The sequence below is a fragment of the Tripterygium wilfordii genome, chromosome 18 (genome assembly GCF_013401445.1).
Source record: "Tripterygium wilfordii isolate XIE 37 chromosome 18, ASM1340144v1, whole genome shotgun sequence".
NCBI classification, from domain to species: Eukaryota; Viridiplantae; Streptophyta; class Magnoliopsida; order Celastrales; family Celastraceae; genus Tripterygium; species Tripterygium wilfordii.
In genome coordinates, this window is record NC_052249.1 from 4,404,068 (window position 1) to 4,424,334 (window position 20,267).

At 36.2% G+C, this 20,267-nt stretch overlaps 4 protein-coding genes across 4 annotated transcripts; 3 read left to right on the top strand and 1 right to left on the bottom strand.

The window, feature by feature from the left end:
* The first annotated feature begins 5,908 nt into the window (after positions 1–5,908).
* LOC119983546 (NADPH-dependent pterin aldehyde reductase) lies at positions 5,909–11,366 on the top strand. Its single transcript, XM_038827206.1, has 5 exons — positions 5,909–6,182; positions 7,136–7,205; positions 8,469–8,662; positions 9,568–9,740; positions 10,914–11,366. Exons 1-5 carry the CDS (start codon positions 5,955–5,957, stop codon positions 10,981–10,983), a joined length of 735 nt encoding a protein of 244 aa, XP_038683134.1. The 5' UTR covers positions 5,909–5,954; the 3' UTR covers positions 10,984–11,366.
* Positions 11,367–12,056: 690 nt separating this feature from the next.
* LOC119984527 lies at positions 12,057–12,891 on the bottom strand. The gene has a single exon (XM_038828518.1). It carries the CDS (start codon positions 12,762–12,764, stop codon positions 12,468–12,470), a length of 297 nt encoding a protein of 98 aa, XP_038684446.1. The 5' UTR covers positions 12,765–12,891; the 3' UTR covers positions 12,057–12,467.
* Positions 12,892–13,573: 682 nt separating this feature from the next.
* Positions 13,574–15,647, top strand: LOC119983408 (germin-like protein subfamily 1 member 19). The gene is made up of 3 exons (XM_038827096.1): positions 13,574–13,628; positions 14,135–14,243; positions 15,230–15,647. Exons 1-3 carry the CDS (start codon positions 13,574–13,576, stop codon positions 15,645–15,647), a joined length of 582 nt encoding a protein of 193 aa, XP_038683024.1.
* Positions 15,648–18,776: 3,129 nt separating this feature from the next.
* On the top strand, positions 18,777–20,060 carry LOC119983409. Its single transcript, XM_038827097.1, has one exon. The coding sequence runs from the start codon at positions 18,777–18,779 to the stop codon at positions 20,058–20,060; it is 1,284 nt and encodes a 427-aa protein (XP_038683025.1).
* The last annotated feature ends 207 nt before the right edge of the window (positions 20,061–20,267 follow it).

Sequence of the window (20,267 nt, forward strand, 5' to 3'; positions counted from 1 at the left end):
CAAAACCATATCAATTCCTCAGCCAATGCAAACATTGTTCCAACCGCTTAATTCTTTTCGGAAGACTGCCAAACGTTTCTGATTTTCAGGATTAAAACTTATTAGTGCACTGCTTAATGTAATTAGAGTTGGCCAAAACAAGTTCACCATCTGAGTGTCGTGTCCAATACTCCTAAAAAAGAAACTATCTTTTTCTTCGACCCAATATAGGGGAAGAAACCCCAAAATTTGTTTATAAAACAATTGGAGAATGATCAGACCCAATACTATAGTAGAGAAATGATCCACTCAGAAGAATTCAGGAAAAATATTGTTCCAAGGCATAGAGGTTACCACTCTATCTAATTATTTCTCAATTAAACTACATTGATCGCCTATCACACCATATGAAGCGAGATCCAAAATATCTAGGATCTAACAACTGGTAATTATTCAGAGAGTCATGAAAGTTATGCATAAGGGTTCCCGACCTCTAAATAGAAACCTTGATCTCCCAGGTATATAAAATTTCATTAAACTCCCCCCACATACCTATGATAAGGGGAAGATAAGCAGCAAACTTTGTTGGAGATTCTAGAATTCATGACGATGACCCGAGACTGGTTGCCCATCAATTCCAATAAAATGCCAAGGAGAGTCTGATTAGGGGGTTTATAGCAGAATATATCTTATTACGAGAAGGAGAATACGATAAATGCTGCACATTTTCCATAATAGGAGAAGGCCACCACTTAAATTTGAGCCATCAGAATGTGAACGTTTTGTTTTCAAAAGAAACATAAGATCAGGATCCTGATGTCGGAGGAGTTAACGTAAAGCTTGAATTGTACTTGGTTTCCAAGCCCACGATAGTTCCATTGTCGACATGATTGAGCTTTCTTAGCCACTGTCAATAGAGAATTAAGGTCATGATTGGTCCCACTATCAAAAATACAAAGTCGCTTATTATCATCATTTAACTCTGCATTCATCAGCTCTTCCACATACAGCCTTGCGTTTAGCACCAAGTCCCCCAGCTTGTGAAATTTTGGATTTCTTGGCTTTGGCTTTAAGCCTAATCCTTCTAGAATAGGCACAAGGAGTGGATATAGTTGCAGTATTGGATTGATCGTTAACATTGGAGTAATATTAGCATCAAGATTATGAATTGTTCCAAGAATAATAGTTTGTGCTTGGACATCTTCATTTCGTTTTTGCACAGGCATATCATGCATAGTGTTACCATCTTATATAGAGCCAATGTGCCTAACTAAGAGTTCTTTTTGATGTTTAACCATCTAGTAGTCTTTCATATTTAGGATTTACCCAAACACATTTCCCATTTGGGGTTTTCAAATGACACTCTTTGTTGAGAGGGATACTAGCATAAAGGCAGATAAGAATGGAACAAATGCACATTCGGGCAATTATTCGCAGAGATGAAAGACCCGATACAGTTGCTAATTAGGGAGGCTACAGAGTGAGTATGACACACCAGAGGAAGACCCCATACTTGGATACAAAGAGAGATATATATTCAAAGTTAGGTAGTTGTTGTCGTTCCTTCCTCCCAGTGCTTCAATACAATCATATGATTATCAAAGGATCAAGGTCCCTCATCCAGAATACGGGACATGCAGAAATCATTAGAGAGCATAAATTGAAAGGCATTGGGCCCAATGTCGACAATCCAAACTTCTTCTCCGACTCCTCATACCTTACAAATGGTAGATTGAAAAGCTTTGTTATTGGTTGTTTTGGGAGCCAAGATCTTCCCCGCCAAAGAATTAGGGAAAGCGAGTAGATTTTATTCGATTTGTGATGCTTCTATTTCCACAAGGACATCTTCTTCAGCAGTTAGTGAGAAATTTTTCGTGAATTTGAGAAACTGATTCCATCTTTTAGCCGCAGTCACCACCTCCCAAAGAACCCTAGGAAAGAAACTCACCTATAGAAGAGAAAACCCACTGCGTGTGGGAATGACTATAAGCCAAGTTAAGTTTTGTAAAGTTCATTAGATATTCGGCTTGTGTTCCATGAGACCATATGGATGTTTCATGAAGATGGTGTGACAATTGTATGAATTTGATATTTGAAATTTTCCCTTCCTCTATTTCATATTGGAGAAACCCATCAATTAGTGATATCGAAGCAGCAAAAATAACTGATTGACCGTATGCCTAAGTAACCACCATCCATTGTTAATTTAAATTGTAAATTACCACTTTTAAACATATATATATATATATATATATGTATGGTAATTATTCATTGGAAAAAGAATTGAAAACCACTAATAATGATCAAATTCTTGAAGATTTGTTGGTGATCAATTTTAATTAAAGGAAAACTACATGCAATTTACGTCACCTTCACACCATATTCATAAACAATCCGAATGGTTTCACAGATTAGGAACTTGTTAAATTAATTACATACAAAAAATTATTTCCAAATTAAGAGGAATTGCCCATTTCTTGAATTACAATAATTTTTAGAGCAAAAGAATGACATAAATTATTAGGCATTAACTTAATTAAACTAATTTAGTAAGGCTCCAGAAAAAGGATGTAACACTCGATCAACTCTCATCCTATTTAAATATTCATTTTGGGTGGTATTTATATATTAATATACAACTAGTTGCATGCCCGTGCTTCGCGCGGCACATAATTATTTTGAAAAATAAAGATTTTTTACAATTTTTCGATACTTTGTTATCATGATGAATAACAGAGCTTGAATTGTAGAAAATTGAGATAATTGTGAGAGGAACAAATAACTACAATACATTTTTCTTAATATGCTAAGAAATAATTTTCTAAGAGGGAGCAAGAAATTTGATGCATAAGGAAAAAATATGTTCAGAGTTTATCAATTTTTGTTTACGTTGCTTTTTTCCAAAGTGACAAATGTTATCAAGAACATGTGTATGGACAACATTCCATGCATAGTAGTAAATGGACAAATCATGAATCCCATTCTAAACCTGAGTACTCAGTAGGATCAACAGAGCGAAAATATGTATCCCTATTTATTCACGCGACTAAAAGATAAAACTAAAAGGTTTTTAAAAGTGGTCAAGTTTGAAATACAATACACTTCACAAAGATTTTAATTATAATGCGAGTACATTCAGTAGCAAGATAATAGCACTGCTATATATAACATGACATTATTGAATTGTAACATATGATTGATCACATGAGGCGGAAAAGGCGTGATGATTGAAAGCGTTTCTTAACACAACTTCAATTTTATTTTATTACATGTGGCAAAAGTTTGAATCATACAGAAACAGATGTGACAGCTGTACACAACAAATTTCTCAGTGTAAATTAAATACACTTCGAAGTTGATACAAATTACAAATATTTAAATCAAAGTGGACTTGATCTCTTCTTTTGACGTATTCCACCCGAATACGGAATCCTCTGATTTTTAGTTGAACACTTTAAACAAATTCTACGAATTTGTAATAAAATCCAGTTGGATTTTAGTGTTGGACTTGAATTTGAGATTTGACTTGGACTTGAGACTTGAAGGAATTCTAAGAATTCCGGATTTACCCCTCTTTGTTATTCTTCACAATTTAAGGGGAAACATCCTTGAGGCTTCCATTTTATATATATAAATTGATGATGATTGATTGATTGATGATTGGTGATGTTCATCAATTGTAATAAATACTAAAATTAAGAAATTGAATCAAGGGACTTATGTAATAAATACTATATATGGTATATTATAATTAACAAATTGAATCAAGGGACTTATGTAACAAAAATGGAACATTTTTATTCCAAGCGGTCAAGCCAAAATCTTTTTTAGAAAAAAAGACAAAACATTACGAGCAGACCAAAATACGTTTAGAGCATCCACAGTAGTAGTAATATAATACAGCACTTCAAAATCATTCTCTCTCTTCTCCTCTCTTCTATGTGGCATAATTTAATTGGATGAGTGGGTCCCATAATAAACACTATTCATCAACACTCCATAAATTCCAACACTCTATATTCATTTTCTCTATTTTCTCTCTCTTCCTTTTCATCATCTCTCCCTTTCTTTTCATCTTCTCTCTCTTTCTTTTCATCACCTCTCTCTTCCTTTTAATCTTCTCTTTCTTCATTTTCATCACTTCTCTCTTCATTTTCATCATCTCTCTTCACTATTCATCAACTATATATATACTGCAACTCTCAAGTATCCTTTTTCCATAACTAAATTTTCAAGTGTCATTTTTCACCCATTGTGTGCATGTAGCGCTATATTTATCAAAAAAGTAACATTTCAAGTACTTGAAATACACACCATTATACCCATTGTGATGGTATAGCACTATATTTATCCAAAAAGTATTGTTAACAATGTTAAATATAGCACCATTGTGGATGCTCTTACCTATGTAAAGGATACTTCTTCTTTCTTCTTTCATACCAGCAGTTTCAAAACCTAGTTCCCCCATTTCTATCTCAGTCAGTTCCTCCCGTCCGTCGATCTTCTTCCATCCTAAAACGCATATCCATTAATTTTCAATCACAAAGAAAAGCGAAGGCATCCAACGAAAAGAAATAGAGACGAAATGGGTGAAAGAAAGAGATATCAAAAGTAAGCACATTACCAATAGTAGTTACAAGTAGTTCCGGTTTACCTGTCCGTTAACAAAAAAAACACACATTATTATAAATTTTGTCTTTTAGTTTTCGTTTGCGTCATGATTTTTGTTGTTATTCTGGATATATATATATATATATATATATGCATTCAATTTTTGCAAAAAATTATCAGATTTGTATACATGTTTAGAAGTCTCTATTTTATGTTATCTATTTTATTATATCTGTTAAATCTTATCTATTTCTTTTGGTGAAGGAGATCCAATCGCAAATCCTATCGCGTTTTGTTATTTTGTAAATTTCATATTTAATTCAAAGCTCTAACATAGTAAGTGAGGGCATTTAAGTCAATAAACTATTTTTTTAAATTATTTTGTCCTTTATGAAATATTGTTACAAATCCTATGAGCTCTTATGGAACAAAATAAACATGGTTGGACCTATTGAAATAAAAATTTCAATTAAGAGACTCTTACTTATTTTTCCTTGAATCAAGTGCATGCGACTCTCTTGATGAAAAACAAAATAGTTGAGTTCAGTTTGGGTTGTCATTCATTTTGAAATTTTAAATTACCCTAACTATTAAAAAAAAAATACATTTGGGCTTAAGAACAAATAGCATTTGTAGGTTTTTATACAATTTAATATATTTTGGGATGCAAGTATTTCAAGGTTTTCCTATAATAATACTTTTCAAAATTTTGAATACCAAAATAAAATTATTTTAATTTTTTTACCAATATGATATAATGCGCATTATCATTATGCCAAATGCGCTAGTGGGAGTAGCGCATTTCAACCAAAATTATATAAACCATTAAAGTTTTTAACCATCAATTAGATAAGATGGAAATTTTTTAAATTAAATCTCTTATTTCTTTTTTAAATAATCAATCTTATGATAAACATATTTTAAATTTTTTTATGTAAAAAGAAACAGAAAAATAGAAACATAAATAAAGAATTCAATTGATTAAAATTAAATTAAAATTTTTAAATCTTATCTATTTTAGAGAACCATTATCAGTAAATTTTTATTTTATGTAGATTAAAAATGTTTCAATTGGAATTATGATTTACGCTAAACATTACGCATTATGTTATTTTGATAATAAAAATTATATACTATATGTTATTTATGTATTTAACTTTTACAATTGTGTTAAGTTGCGAGAAAACATTCACATATTTCGAAGTAGATAACGTCATTATAACGTCATAAATATAAAAATTAGATATTAGAGAGTGGAGCATATCAAGAAGTCTTAATTACCCCTCTCACTGTAGTCATATATATCTTCGAAATGAAAAGAGGGATAGAGATAGAGACAGATAGACGGAGCCTCTGAATCGTTGATGGTGGAAGCAATGTCGGCGTCGTTTGGGGTGGTGAACAGAGCGGGTGCAGGAGCAAAGACGGTTCTGATAACCGGCGTGAGTAAAGGTCTGGGGAGAGCCCTAGCAGTGGAGCTGGCCAAGAGAGGCCACACCGTTATTGGCTGCTCTCGTTCTCAGGATAAGCTCTCCTCTCTCCAATCAGAACTCTCCTCCCCAGACTCCCACCTTTTCGTCAATGCCGACATGGTACCTTTACATAAGCATCCCTTGCTTATGTCTATATGTGCATTTCATTTCCTTTGGTGGGTTTTGATACGAGTGATTGAATGACCCTAATTACTCTTTTTTAGGTGGTTTGGTTTTGACGTGAATAATTGAACTGGGTATTCTTGTTTTTGCTGTATATTTGTATAAATTGACACACGAAAATATATGCACTCTCTCATTTCCTCTTCTTTTTCTTTTTCTTCTTTTTTGTTCTGCATATGTCTGGTGGATTTGGGGTTTTTCTATGATTAATTGAATTGAAATAGATTTTTTGGTTGTTTTATACTCTTTTTCTGGTCCTTACTATGTTGTCACAGTTTTCCTTGGCCGAGTATAAGGGGAAGGTTGAACTGGATTCACATTGATTGTAAATTTTTTTCGAAACCTATCAGGTTGAGTTGACAAAATTGAATTTAAGGTTGAGGTAGTTCCTATGGAAGGAATGGAAATTCTAAGATGGCATGGACATGTATAACTTAGAGATGTTAGCTCTCTGGTGTGAAAAGGTGAGAAAATCTTAGCGTTGAGGAGAGGTATACTGAAAAAGAAATGGGTTGAAATAATAAAGAAAGATATGAATGTGAAAGAGTTGATAGAGAGTGCAGCTTTTGACTCTGACTGGCAAAACACGAATTCCACCGAGAAGTTTTTTTGAGAGGAATGCCCAAAAAGACATAGGTGCAAGTAACAGAGAAGGATATGAATGCAAAAGGATATCTTTCGAGCGTCGAAAGAAAATTTGTGAGACAGGCTTCCAATTATTTTGGTCGAAGTCTTCTAGTGGATAGTAATTCGTTCTTTGTGTGTGCGCATTTCCTCTGTTGTCTAGGTGGTGGATTTTGATGTATCGGAAATGAGCAGGTCTGAGTAGTTGCTTTTTATTATTAGTTTATTACAAATGTTGTTGTTTATACATCTCTTTTTTGTTATAGAGATTGAACAACAGCGTCGAAGAGCTGGCAAGGGTGGTGGTGGAAAAGAAAGGGATTCCGGATATCATAGGTGGTGACAAATACCTTTAAATCATGTTTTGTTTCCATACAAGTTTTGTTGGTTTCTTTAATATATGTTCAGTAAAAGGTATCTTTCTGTTGCTTACTCTTTCTTCTAATTGGAGAATTAAGCCTTCTATTGATGAGGATTTATGGGTCTAAACAAAAGATCCAGCTATTGTCCTTGATAATTGTTGTAATTGTGATCAAGGCATATTTGATTGCCTTGGTTTTGTGTCTTGTATTGTCCTTGTCCTTGTCCTGTTAATGTGATTAGTTAGCAAATTTAAAATTCTATGCTTGCCAGCAATGGAGCGAACCTATACTCAATCATGTACTGCCCATAGAACTACTGCAGTTTAGGACCACCCATCGGATGCATTTGATCGCTAAGCAACACTCTGAGATAGGTGACTTTTTCCTGAGATATTTGGGTAAACAATGTCGAAGTCTAAAACCTCAGATGCAGATTTATAAGTTGGACCTTGGTTAAAAGATGAAAACTTCAGACTCTTGATTACTCTGGTCTTTAGCCAATCAGATATAATGCTGTTTCTAATCCCATCTTCTAATCCTATTCCATGCAAATGGTCTGATTTATTGGCAAAGAGGTGAAGATATAGATGATTTGTTCTCTCTCAAAAGTTTATGCATTTTGCTTTGAGGATAACATCACCTCGCAAAGCACTTTTTTTTTTCCTTTCTAAAACTACTGTCTATAATTATTTCTTCAAGAACCCCGAAGGCAAAGCAAGCAGTATATTTGGTTTAACAGTTTAGGAAACACTTCATGGTTGGTCTCATTGATTACATATGTTTCTTTTTCTCATAGGAAACAGTTAATGTATGCAATATCTTCCCTATACGTGCACAAGGTGCAAGGTTTGATTCTCCTCTCCCTCAAAAAGTTAAGAATATGACCCCAACATATCCAAAAAAAGGCATGAGATGTCTTATGAATAACAGAGACTGGGTTTTTTTTTTTCACCTCTAACCTTCAGAGATTGATAATTTTTTTTGAATATGATACCTGAATGTGTGAATGCCATGTAGTCAGGAATCTGTTTTCTTGAACCACATTCATTTGTACTTTTGGAGGATTAGAACTTATGTACTTGCAAATTGCAATAGCTAAAGTAAGTATATATGATCCAGATGGGAATTTGTTGAGTAGTATGGACTTTTGATTTCTCCTCCCTGTTTCTACTTTGCATCTTCCTTTTATATTAAATGCTGCTTCTGTAACTAACCTATGGTAGTATGGTGTTTGCAGTAAACAATGCAGGCACAATCAATAGAAACAACAAAATTTGGGAGGTTCCACCTGAAGAGTTCGACAATGTTATTGATACAAATGTAAAAGGAATAGCAAATGTATTGCGCCACTTCATCCCACTGATGCTGCCAAGCAAGCAAGGAATCATCGTCAATATGTCCTCTGGGTGGGGGAGATCTGGTGCTGCATTGGTAAATTAACAAGTTGTTAACCCTGCATGTATCCAGACTATCGTTCCTTCCTGAATTTTGATTCATATGACTTATTGCACCCTGATGTGTATATATTATCTATCCATTTAGGATGTGATGTGAATCTTCACTAAATGGACTTCTTTATGCATTCTACTTTCAAAGCTGAGGGTATAATAATTTCTGGAGACAGTATGCTGTAATATATAAGGAAAAGCTAGTGACATGAGAAATGCATACTTTTCTGTGTTTTTATAATTTAAACAGTTCAGAGCCATATTCGTGAATTATTGGTTAGCATTAGGATTCTCACTTAGGCAAAATTTCGGAATATTTTTGTATCTATATTGTAAAAAAGAAAAGGGGTGCAGGATTGCGCACCCCATGCGTATTTTGACGCGTCGCAGTCGCACCTGCTTCGCAGCCGCATTCAGGGCGGGTGCGAAGCCCTGTTTGTCGTGTCGGTGCTGCCTAGCTTATAATGAATGCGACAAGGCTTGAATTCCTTAACAGCCAATATATTTCTCTTATCCTTTTTCTTGGCTTGATTTTCAGAGACACTTCTAGGCATTGAAGTGTGCATTTATTGAACCCCTAGTAATCCAAGAAATACCTATTGGGAGTAAGATCTTGTCCTAAAGCTCTTCCCATAACTACCTATTAACTTTGCAACCTTTAGGCTAAGGTTGAGCCACCCTGACACTGATAAGACATTATTCAAGTCAATTATGACAATGATTATAATTCTGATTTCTGGGACACTTGTTAACAACTGTTGTAGAACTGCTATGGCAAAGGTGTTTGGTGCTTATTATTTTCTTTCTCTTATTCGTACTGTGCTGATATGAAACTGCTTGGTTCAGTTGTTGACCTACCGTTTTCTTTAAAAAAAAAAAAAAAAACAGGTGGGACCTTACTGTGCATCTAAATGGGCCGTTGAGGGTTTGACCAGATCAGTCGCAAAAGAGTTACCTGATGGAATGGCTATTGTTGCACTTAATCCGGGTGTTATAAATACCGAGATGCTTGCGTCATGCTTCGGAAATTCAGCTGCCCTATATCAGGCACCTGATGCTTGGTACCACTCCACTCCTCTTTAAAAGATTTTATTCATTGTCCTTGTTATGATTTACTGTAGTAATGTTTCTGAAAGGTGCCTCGCAATTAATTAAAGCAAAATTGTTTTCGTAGTGTTCTGATTGATCTTGTGCTTACTGTTTAAAGCATAATCATACAAAAAGTGCAAATAGGTTTGTGATTTTCATTGAATTTTGCTTTCATTCCAAGGGCTAATAACCCATTGTCTGATCAAAAAAAATGCGAATACCTTTACAAAATTTTATCTTTTACATCATGGTCGCAGGTCATTTTTTATGATTGTGATTTTGATTGAATTTTGCTTTCATTTCATGGGCTAATAACCATGGCAGTTAAAATCGCTTTTTAAATCGTAAAATCATAAGATTTTAAGATTTTAGGTGTCAAAAAATAGGTAAATCGTATTGAAATTGTGAGTGACCTAAAATCGTGCCAATTAGGTTTTTAAATCGTGTAAAATCGTACACGATTTTATATGATTTTGAAGCATGGCTACAGATATGGGTATAGTCATGGCTATGTTAGGCCCTGGAGCAAATACCCCAGTGGCCAAGGACTACCACCAGATTCATCACTGCCTTCCTATGTGACTCAAAGCTACAACACATACAAGCCATCATGTTATGTCACTGAATATGAGTATATTAGGTCACCACCTAGATATACTTACTACAGTAGGAGAGACCATTACAATGAGGATTATCACAGCAGCAGCAATGGGAATATCCGAATATCACATCAATGTTATACAATTTTATTTGAACTTGTTATATACTTATGGTATATTTACGTTGACTATATATGATGTTGAAACTTGTTCTATACTTGTGTCATTGAACATGTTATATGTGATTGTAGGACATTTTTGCATTATACTATTAATAATTATACTTAATTCTGAGAACACATAAAATCTTACGATTTTACGATACAATTTTACACCCCCTTTTCAATTTTAGGTAAAATCCCGATTTTGACTGCCTTGCTAATAACCCATTGTCCGATGAAAAAAATGGCAAGACCTTTACAGAATATTATACCTTTTACAAAAGCATCGCCAGTCATTTTTTCCCCTTTTCCTTTTAAAAACATTTTTCAAACATTGAGTTTGAACATCTATGTTTCTCATTTAATTGAACCTGTTCTCTCTCAGGGCTTTGAAGGCTGCAACTATGATACTTAATCTTACAGGAGCAGATAACGGTGCTTCCCTTACTGTTTGACAGTGCTTTCTGCTCAGCACATTAGTATTCATTTCCTACAATATGATTATGAAGTCTCTGAGAAATGTAAACAAAATCCGTCAACATTTTACATCTTAGATTTAAGTGAATTCTACAGTTTATAAAAGCGAATTCTTCCTAGGTTGAAGGCGGTCTTGCCAATATTCATTGTTACATTCCTTAGTAAGCTTAAGGCAGCAGAGTTTTCTTGTTCTCGTGCTCTGTTGTAATGGGATTGCATTCATGTATATGGACAAGTAGTGCTTTATACACTGCTGATAGCTATTGACCTCTAACCATTGTCAAATTTAGAAGTTGGGAGTCTGCATTGCTACTGCTCATGTTAATGAACACAAGGCATGAATTTGAGAGTTGCTTCTACACAATAATATAGTGGTTTTCTTTTTTGATTGAGGAAGTCTTTTTGTTTTTAGTTCCATGTAAATTCTGAAGCAACAGATGAATCACAAAGCAACGGACATAAAACTGTCTGTAAGAGCACTCTAATTAGCGTCTCTGAAAGGTAAAATAGAGCATTGGAAATAAAGCTTTAGAAAAAAGTAGTCGTGCATTGGTGTCTGTTGCACGATTTGAAGTAATGCATTTGTTTCTTTTTAATGTAAAAATTAATATTTTATTATAGTAGAAATTTAGAATAGAAATATTGATGCTGTTGTTGAATAAATAATAAAATATGCTACACCCGAGTCATTAGTTGGAATAGTAAGGAGGTTGTGCATTACTCTGATGATCATGTTCGAATCATCCCCCCTTGTTTCAATTGAGAATGACCTAATATATATAAGATTGCTACTGTTTAACTTATGAAGCATATATCATAAGCTATTCATAACATTCGAGCCATGGAAATGTTCATCGTAAATCTTACTCTTGTAGCCCCATTGATTCTGGGTTAAAAAAATTGATTCTGGGTTAAAGAAATTATAATGTTACAATTTACAGTAGTAGGCTTAAGTATTTATGTGCTTGGAATCTTTTTACGTGCAAGTCAATAAATTCCTTATATTTGTAGAAGAAGAAGTTGTTATTTTACCCTTGACCCTGCTTGGTTATGGAGAAAACAAATTAGCATTTTCTTAATATTCAGCTTTGCTTGATTGATCTCCCAGAGAAACAGCAGATTAGTTCCTCGGATTCAAAATCAATGGAAACAGCTCACATCTGATACAAGCCTACTTTCTTCTTCGTTAAGATTGATTGATATATGTTTACATCGAATGAATATATATATATATATATATATATATGCCTCTACAGAAAGTGATGCTGAAACAGACCAAAATTAAATAATTAGCTGTTGTTTGTATCCACGTGTTCTGTCCTGCAAAAGATAAACATGCTCCTTGACCTTCTGTCCTGGAGGATCTTCTGCAACAATATCTGATTGTCATTCAGGCAAGCAACCGGATATTGGAATCATCATCGTGGCGTCATACATAAGAAAATTACAAAAGAGAAGAAAATCAAGAACAGCCGAAACATGTGTGGTTCTGACTGTTAAGGAGGTGGATAAATCTTCTCTTCCTACGGTATAAGATGAGGTATCGGAGTCTCGACCAGACAAAATTGCTGATTTTATGAGTGGATCGTAGCCTTAGCCCGAACCAAAAGACCCGCTTCAACGATCTCTTGATCCTCTCCGTGAGGCTCCTCTTCCTACTGAACTGATAGCTTCTCAGGAAAAGCTGTCTCTTCTCCATCATCTCTTGATACAACTCGTTACTCCTCCTCCTACGTATTGGAGTTGAGCTCAGACCCATATTGCCCGTAAAGAGGAAAAGATTCTCCTCTTATGTTTTGCCTTATTATTTTCTTTGTGATGGACAATATATGTTTTCAGGTATGGCAGATAAAGGAAGAGGAAAGATCTCCCTTTTGACGTTTCAGAGACGGACTAATAAATATATAAACATATTATACTCTCTTTTGACGACTATACGTATTTCTTTCCCATTGGGTTTGCTTAATTTCGTTTTGACTTTGGGCGAGGGGGGCGCCGCCGCAGTTGGCAACGAAACAGAGAGTAATCAGAAAACAGGTTGTTTACATTGTTATACTGTAAAAACAATAATAATTATATAAAATTACCTATGTATGGTACTGAAAGAATGGAGCATGAGTGCTTTCTTTGTTTTTTTACTTTTTTTTTTTTTATTTTTTTAATGGCACAAACCTTTCTTTGTTACTCACTCGGGGTAAGTTTGGACGGTCACGTGCATTTTGTGTTTCTTTCTTTCTTTTATTTGGTTAGGTTTTCCACTTTGTACTCCTTCCATCGATGACGCAAAAGGTTGGTTTGACTTCATATTGTCCACCGAAGAGATCCCACGTTACGCAATCCAAGTTCGTCACGGAAAGGGGAATATGCTACTGTTCAGGAACATCGAACCTATATGCTGAGTTTTTGTCCGTAATTGCACCAAATGCGCTACTACCAATAGTGCGCTACTACCAATAGTGCAGTTAAAAAAAAATGAATAAATATCATAGAAGCCCTTAAATTTATTAAAAATGATCAATTCAACACTCGTGCTTTTTTCGTGTCAAATAAGTTCTTGTACTATATGCAATGGATCTTGTTAGTCCATCTGTCTATTTTCCGTCAAAAACCGTTGATGTGGATGGTAATATGTGACATGACTTTGTTTTGTTCAAAAATAGAAAATATGTGTATAATATGATATGGATTTAAAAAATAAGACATTTAAATTGAAAACAAAAAACCATGTCTATCACTTTTCTCTTTCCCTCCCTCTATCTCTTCTTCAATCTCCACCAACCACCACCACCACCACCATCAAGCCTTCTCTGCAACCTCACCTCCTCCTTCGAAACCCCTCTCGTTGCTTCCTTGATCTTTTTTGATAAGTTTAAGGGTTTTATGATACTTATTCAAAAAAAAAACATTTGCAAAATGTCACTTCCAGTACATGAGCTATTGAGATTAGTGCATTATGTCAAACTAGTAATAAAAAAATAAGACTATATTATTTTAGTAATTAAAGATTCAAAAAAACTAGAAAAAAAACTCCAGTATATGATGTATTGCGCAGGGTCAGTAGCCTCACAGGAATATAAATAATGGGTAAGTTGTTTAAGAGTTGAATTGTTATGAATATTTTTCCTACAGTTCAGTTCACTAACGTCATTGCATTGCATTGCATTGCATTGCATAAACCTCTTTCTCTGCCGCCTGGGATTGTAAAAATCTTCATATTGATACTATACAAGTCCCAATTGTACGTCACACACGCACTATCAAATATATAATCTGTAATTACATTGTAAACTCTCTTTAATAACATAAACAGGCCGCCTTTGAAGCTACAACAACATCAAGAAACTAAACAAACGCGGGTTAAGTACACTTCTCATCATCGAAAGTTTGCTCAATTTTCAATTTAGTCACCAAAAATTTAAACGTTACAAATTAATAATCGGAAGTTTGAATTTGTTCTAAACTAGTAACTCGGACAAATTTTGACCCTTTCTGGTAAACATACCAATGTGACATTAAAAAATCAATTTCAAATTTTTTTTTTCTGCTGGTGTGCCTGACAATTGTAAACATGAAAAATGTAAATTTTTTTTTCAAAAACTTAGAGATGAAAACCTCCAAAATCAAGAATGTACTTTTGAAGAAGAGGAACTTTGGGAGAGAACAACCGGGAAGAAGGAGAGAACTTGGTGTCGAAAAAGATTGAAGCAAAAGAGCAAAACAAAGGAAAATAAGTAGCTAGAGATAGAACTGCGAATCTAACCAGCAATACCCACCCTTATGTATATTTCCTTATTGACAAGATTTATTCGGTCGGCAAAAGGGGTGTAGTACGATAACCACTTGAAACAAGTATGAAAGTGGGGATCGATCGAAACCTAGTAACTCTACATTTTCTTGAATCATTCATCTCATCTTATCAAATCATAAAACTTTTCAAAGTACATTCTTCCGAGTCGGAATAACTGTCGGAGACATACCATGATGACAAGGGTTGAAACGATTTGTCCTTGAAAACTTTTTTACACACCATTCCATATTATCTAAACAACCCTTTTAAGTCAAATCATGACCCAAGAGATACATATACTATCACTAAAATTTATGCATGAAAGTGATAAAAGGTTGTACTCATGTAAAATTTCATCTTTCAAAATAGACATTGTTTCACGTGTCCTACTCGTGTCCCCTATGCAATCGCCTCGGTTCTAATGTCACTGTTGTTAGTGTTAATGAACTACCAGGACGCAACACCCTCGGTATGACCCTAGTTCGCATTGACTATGCACTGTACGGTGGCCTAAACCTACCTTACACTCACCCTCGCAACATAGAAATCCTTGTAGTCATGGAAGGAACACTTTATGTCGGATTTGTAACCTCCAACGTGCAGGGTAATCGCCTTTTCGCCAAAGTCCTAAACTCAAGAGACGTGTTTGTATTTCTGGTTGGTATGGTTAACTTCCAACTCAATATTGGAAAGACAAATATAGTGGATTTTGGAGGATTGACCAGCCAAAATTTTGGTGTCATTCCAATTACAAATGTAGTATTTGGTTTTGATCTACCAATTAATCCTGATGTTCTAACCAAGGCTTTCCAACTAGACAAGAACATAGTGGAGTATCTTCAGAAACTGTTCTAGACTAGTAACTATAATATATTGTGTTGAGTTTTGATAAAAAATCTTGCGTAAAAGACAAAAAAAATATGGCAGGTGATTAAATGTCTAAATAGTTATGTGTGCTGTCTAGACTGCAGTAGGTAAAATGCGGACAGAAGTGTAACTGTCAGGACAGCTCGAGGAGCCGTCCAGAGAATTGACGGGTTGGAGTAGTTCTGAAATAGTTTTAATGCGACAAAAGAGTCTCTGTTGCGATGAAACTCGTTTTTCAAAATGGTCTCTAATTAGAAACCGAAAACATCTTGGGGAGGGACTCTTAGGTAGAATTGAACTAGGAGATTTTGTACAACTATAAATACTAGTGGTTTAATAGTGTTTTTGTTGAGAAAGAAGGGCTATGTGCGGTGAGCTTGGAGAGAGAGCAAAAGGGGATAACTTTATGGTAATATCTTGAGTTCCTCTTGGGTTTATTGGGTAGAGAGGTCACTGAGAATATGGTTGTACAAAATTTTCATATAGTGAAGTTTCTCTTAGTTGTCTTTTGATAACACCCGTTATTTTTCTTCGATTTTGGAGTTTTTCACTTATATTATTGTGTTGAGATTGTTACACTTTTCTATTTCAATTTTCTCTATTGTCATATGATATTTCTGTCAAGGAGGATTGTGGGTCTAATTACCTAACAATTGATATCAGAGTTTGAGGATTTAGTTTATTGGGCGGTTAAAGGTCCTTGGAGTACACATGTCGGGGTAAAAGTTGACATCGAGAAGTTTGATGGGAGGATGAAATTTGGGTTGTGGCATGTACAAGTCAAGGATGTTTTGATTTAATCTCGATCACATAAGGCATTGAAGGGGAAACCAATTTCTAATTCAACGGATGATAAGGGATAGTTCAGTAAGAGTGATGAACCTTGAGAGAAACTTCATCTAAAGACGGCTAGTGCAATTCGATTATGTTTGGCCAAGAACTTTCTAGTGAACGTGCATGAAATATCCACAGTCAATGAGCTTTGGAAAAAGCTTGAAGAATTGTACCAGTCGAAGGGTATTTCAAGCAGGGGCGGAGCCACATGGGGACCAGAGGGGCCCAGGCCCCCCCTGAATTTTGGGAAAAGAATTAACAATTATATATATATTTTGTACAAGACATGTCAAACTCTACTGGTTGGTCTAGTGGCAACAATTGTGGTCTTTTATATCATATGTTGAGTTCGAATTTTAACTCAAGCATATCTCTTTTTTTTTTTTTTTCCTTTTTAAATCCACTCTTCTCCTTTTACCAACATTTCTCTCTTTTTTTAAACCTATCAACATTTATTTTTTTTAAACCTATTATTCTCTTTGACCCATATTTCTTTCTTTTTTTAAACCTCCCAACATTTCTTTCTTTTTTTAAATGCTACCGTTTTATTGTAAGTGTCGTGGCTCATATCCGAGTGCGACTTCAAAGGGATTGAGGTCCGAGGACTGAGGAGCAGATGAGGTCAGGGTCATTGTAAGTACGTGGTATCTTTCACTGTAATTTTGCTATATAATCAATGACAAATTAGTTAATTTTTCAGTAACTAACCCTAAAACTTTTCTCTCAAGAGCAAAGATTGACTGGTGAGAATAAGGTTTCGCTGGAGAGCTCAATGTTGGTAATGGAAAACATAAAGAAGAAGAAGGGCTCCATGAAGAAAAAGTTGGAGTGCTAGAGGTGTGGTAAAATTGGGCACCTCAAAAGGGATTGTCGAAAAGGTGGAACTAATACGGCAAAGACCTCAGGTGAAGTTAACAGTGTATTTTTGAAAGAAGATGTTGGTGAAAGCTTGTACCTCCTCATGGCATGCCGTTAGTACCATGAAAGAGGATGTGTTAACGGATAGCGGATCCAAGGGTTTGTACACGGGCATTGGCTTGATGATTATGCATGGTATGTGGTGGAAAAGTGTGTCGAGGGGCTAAGGAACTCCTGGGAAAAGTCAAGCATGGGGTTGAACCATAAGTTTTTAGAAGGTTTTTTCGACATTTGTCGAAAGAAAAATCTTTGAATGGTGAATTCTTAGTAGGTATACTCTTTATGGTGGAGTATGATTGTCAATGAAAATAGTGGTATAGCGAATGTAGATGTCAAAAATGGTATGGCCCCACATGATCATGTAACGAAAAAGTTAATTGGACTACTTAGGTCCATGGGTTTAATCATCTCGGTTAGGCCCAAGACCTAAGGCCCATCTTGCGGCCCATATACTATTAATACGTCATTACCGAAGTAGCATAACAGCTACCTACCATCAAGACCCCTACGTTCCTTGACATCTGTTTGCAAGGATTGTACAGTCTGTTTAATCTCTTATATTTACTGTAACTACCACCTAATAAAGTGATATCAAGTTTCAATACATTCATGTGTTGGCGACCGTGTGTAGAAGTCAATACTGTAATGGCGCTGGCTCTAACAAACTCCTCCTCGTGAGCTGATCTAGCTATAAAGCAGCTTCTGTCACATCTAGCCTACAGCCAATATTTACGGTATGACAGGCTCACATGCCTAGGTATGTTTTCCTTTTATATATGTATTTGCTCATTAAGTATCGCCTACAATTCTATCCATACTTTCGTCAACACCTGTTTTCATCATTCCATATTGTTACTGTATCTTCCTTCCTGACATCTGTCAGATCCTGACACAGCCGTAATATTGGACCTTTCATATATTTCCTTTTGTACAACTTGGTCCAATGAAACAAGTGGAATGTACACACAAATCTCGAGGTTGATCTTCATCCTTCTATTAATACCCCTCCCTTTTTCCATTGAAGGGAAAGAACGTTTTTTCTACCAAAGAAACTCAAGAACAGTTTAACCAACCTTTCACAAAACAACATACTCAGACAAAACACCAAAACCATAGCTGGTCTTCCATCTCCGACAAGTACTAACTTGATCGTCGGAGCCTCCATGACCGGCACCCCCCAAGCTGGTTAAGGAGCTTGCACGGTTTGCCTTGTTGTGAAATTACAGGATTCAAAACTGCGATGGACCCCACAAGAAGAGAAGTTGACCTTTCAACGATTGTAGAAATCTGCTCCTACAATTTGGCGCGCCAGATAGGGGGACTTTTGCAAGTGTTTAGTCAGAAATTTCACGACAAGTTCGAATCATGGCTGATACCAACGAGGCCACCAACAAGCAATTGTTGGAGCTCATGCAAGCTATGAGAGAAGATATCTCTAGAAACAAGGAGCAGACGGATGCGCGGTTGGAGTCGATAGAGAGTGATAATGCTGCGCTCCATGAAGAGGTGTTACAGTTGAGAAGCCAAAATACTTCCCAAGGCCATGACCCTGCTTCAGTCCAGATCCCACCTTTTCCCCGCCTTGAACAAACACCGCCTAGAAACCCCTTACCTTACCCTTTAAATACCCGATTTGTCCCCGGAACTACCCCGAGGGGGTATGATGCTTCTACCTCACGAGAAAAAGACCCTGTGACAGAAGAAATTCAGCAAAATGTCGACAGGGATGCTTCTGCCGAGTTGATAAATTCCCCAAAAAGCAGGCCTCTCCATATACCACGTTTTCCTGCTGCACCTTTCACAGGACCCACGGTAGCTTCTGTTGCTCAGGCAGCGATGGCCAAACAAATTGTGGAGTTGAGGGGAGATATAGACAAGCTGACCAAAGCACCTCCCGCTCTGGCCAAAATTAATACCAACTGCTATATGGGATCGCCGTTTGTTGACAGGATATATCAAACGGATTTGCCGCACAGGTTCAGCGTGCCGAACATGAAGTTGTACAATGGGACTGACGACCCCGAAGATCATATGGCCCATTATAAACTAAAAATGGGTGCTATCGCCATACCGTACGGCATGCATGAGACGTGTATGTGCAAAGGTTTCGGATCGACTCTTACCGGTCCTGCTCTGCGTTGGTACATTAACTTACCCAACGGTAGTATTGCTTCTTTCGAGAAGCTAATCGAGACGTTCATGGTGCAATTCTCGAGTAGTTGGAAGATTCATAAGTGCTCTGATGACTTATACCGACTGCCCCAACGAGTGGGAGAATCCCTCCGTGACTTCCTGTCAAGATTCAATACGGAGAAAGTATCCATACCCTATTGTGACCCAGGAACAACTATTCAAGCGCTCCGGAGTTATTTACTCCCAGATGGGGAGTTTTATGAAGAACTCATGAAGTGCGATGTGAGGAGCTATGAAGAGGCTCTAATCAAAGCTACTGTTTTTGTTCGATGGGAGGAGGACGCAAGAAGAAAGCCATCTAATCCTCCTAAGGAAGAGAAGCGGGAAGATAAGCGTCCAAGGAAGGAACAATCGACCGTTGCGGAGCCTAGTAGTAACTGGAGCTCCCGCAAATCCGGAGCATCCAATTATGCCAAGAACTGTCCAGAGTACCCTCTTAAGATACACCAAGTCTAGGCCGTTCAGGTCTTAAAGAAGATGGGCAGTGAGGTGAAGTGGCCGCCTAAGACAGAGACTGAAGGATGGAAAGACCCCAAGAAGTGGTGTGATTTCCATCAGGACATTGGCCACACTACTCCTGATTGCAGAGGCCTTAGATATGAAGTGGATTACCTGTTGAAAAAAGGTCATCTCAGAGAGTTGCTCTCTGAGCGCGGTAGGGCT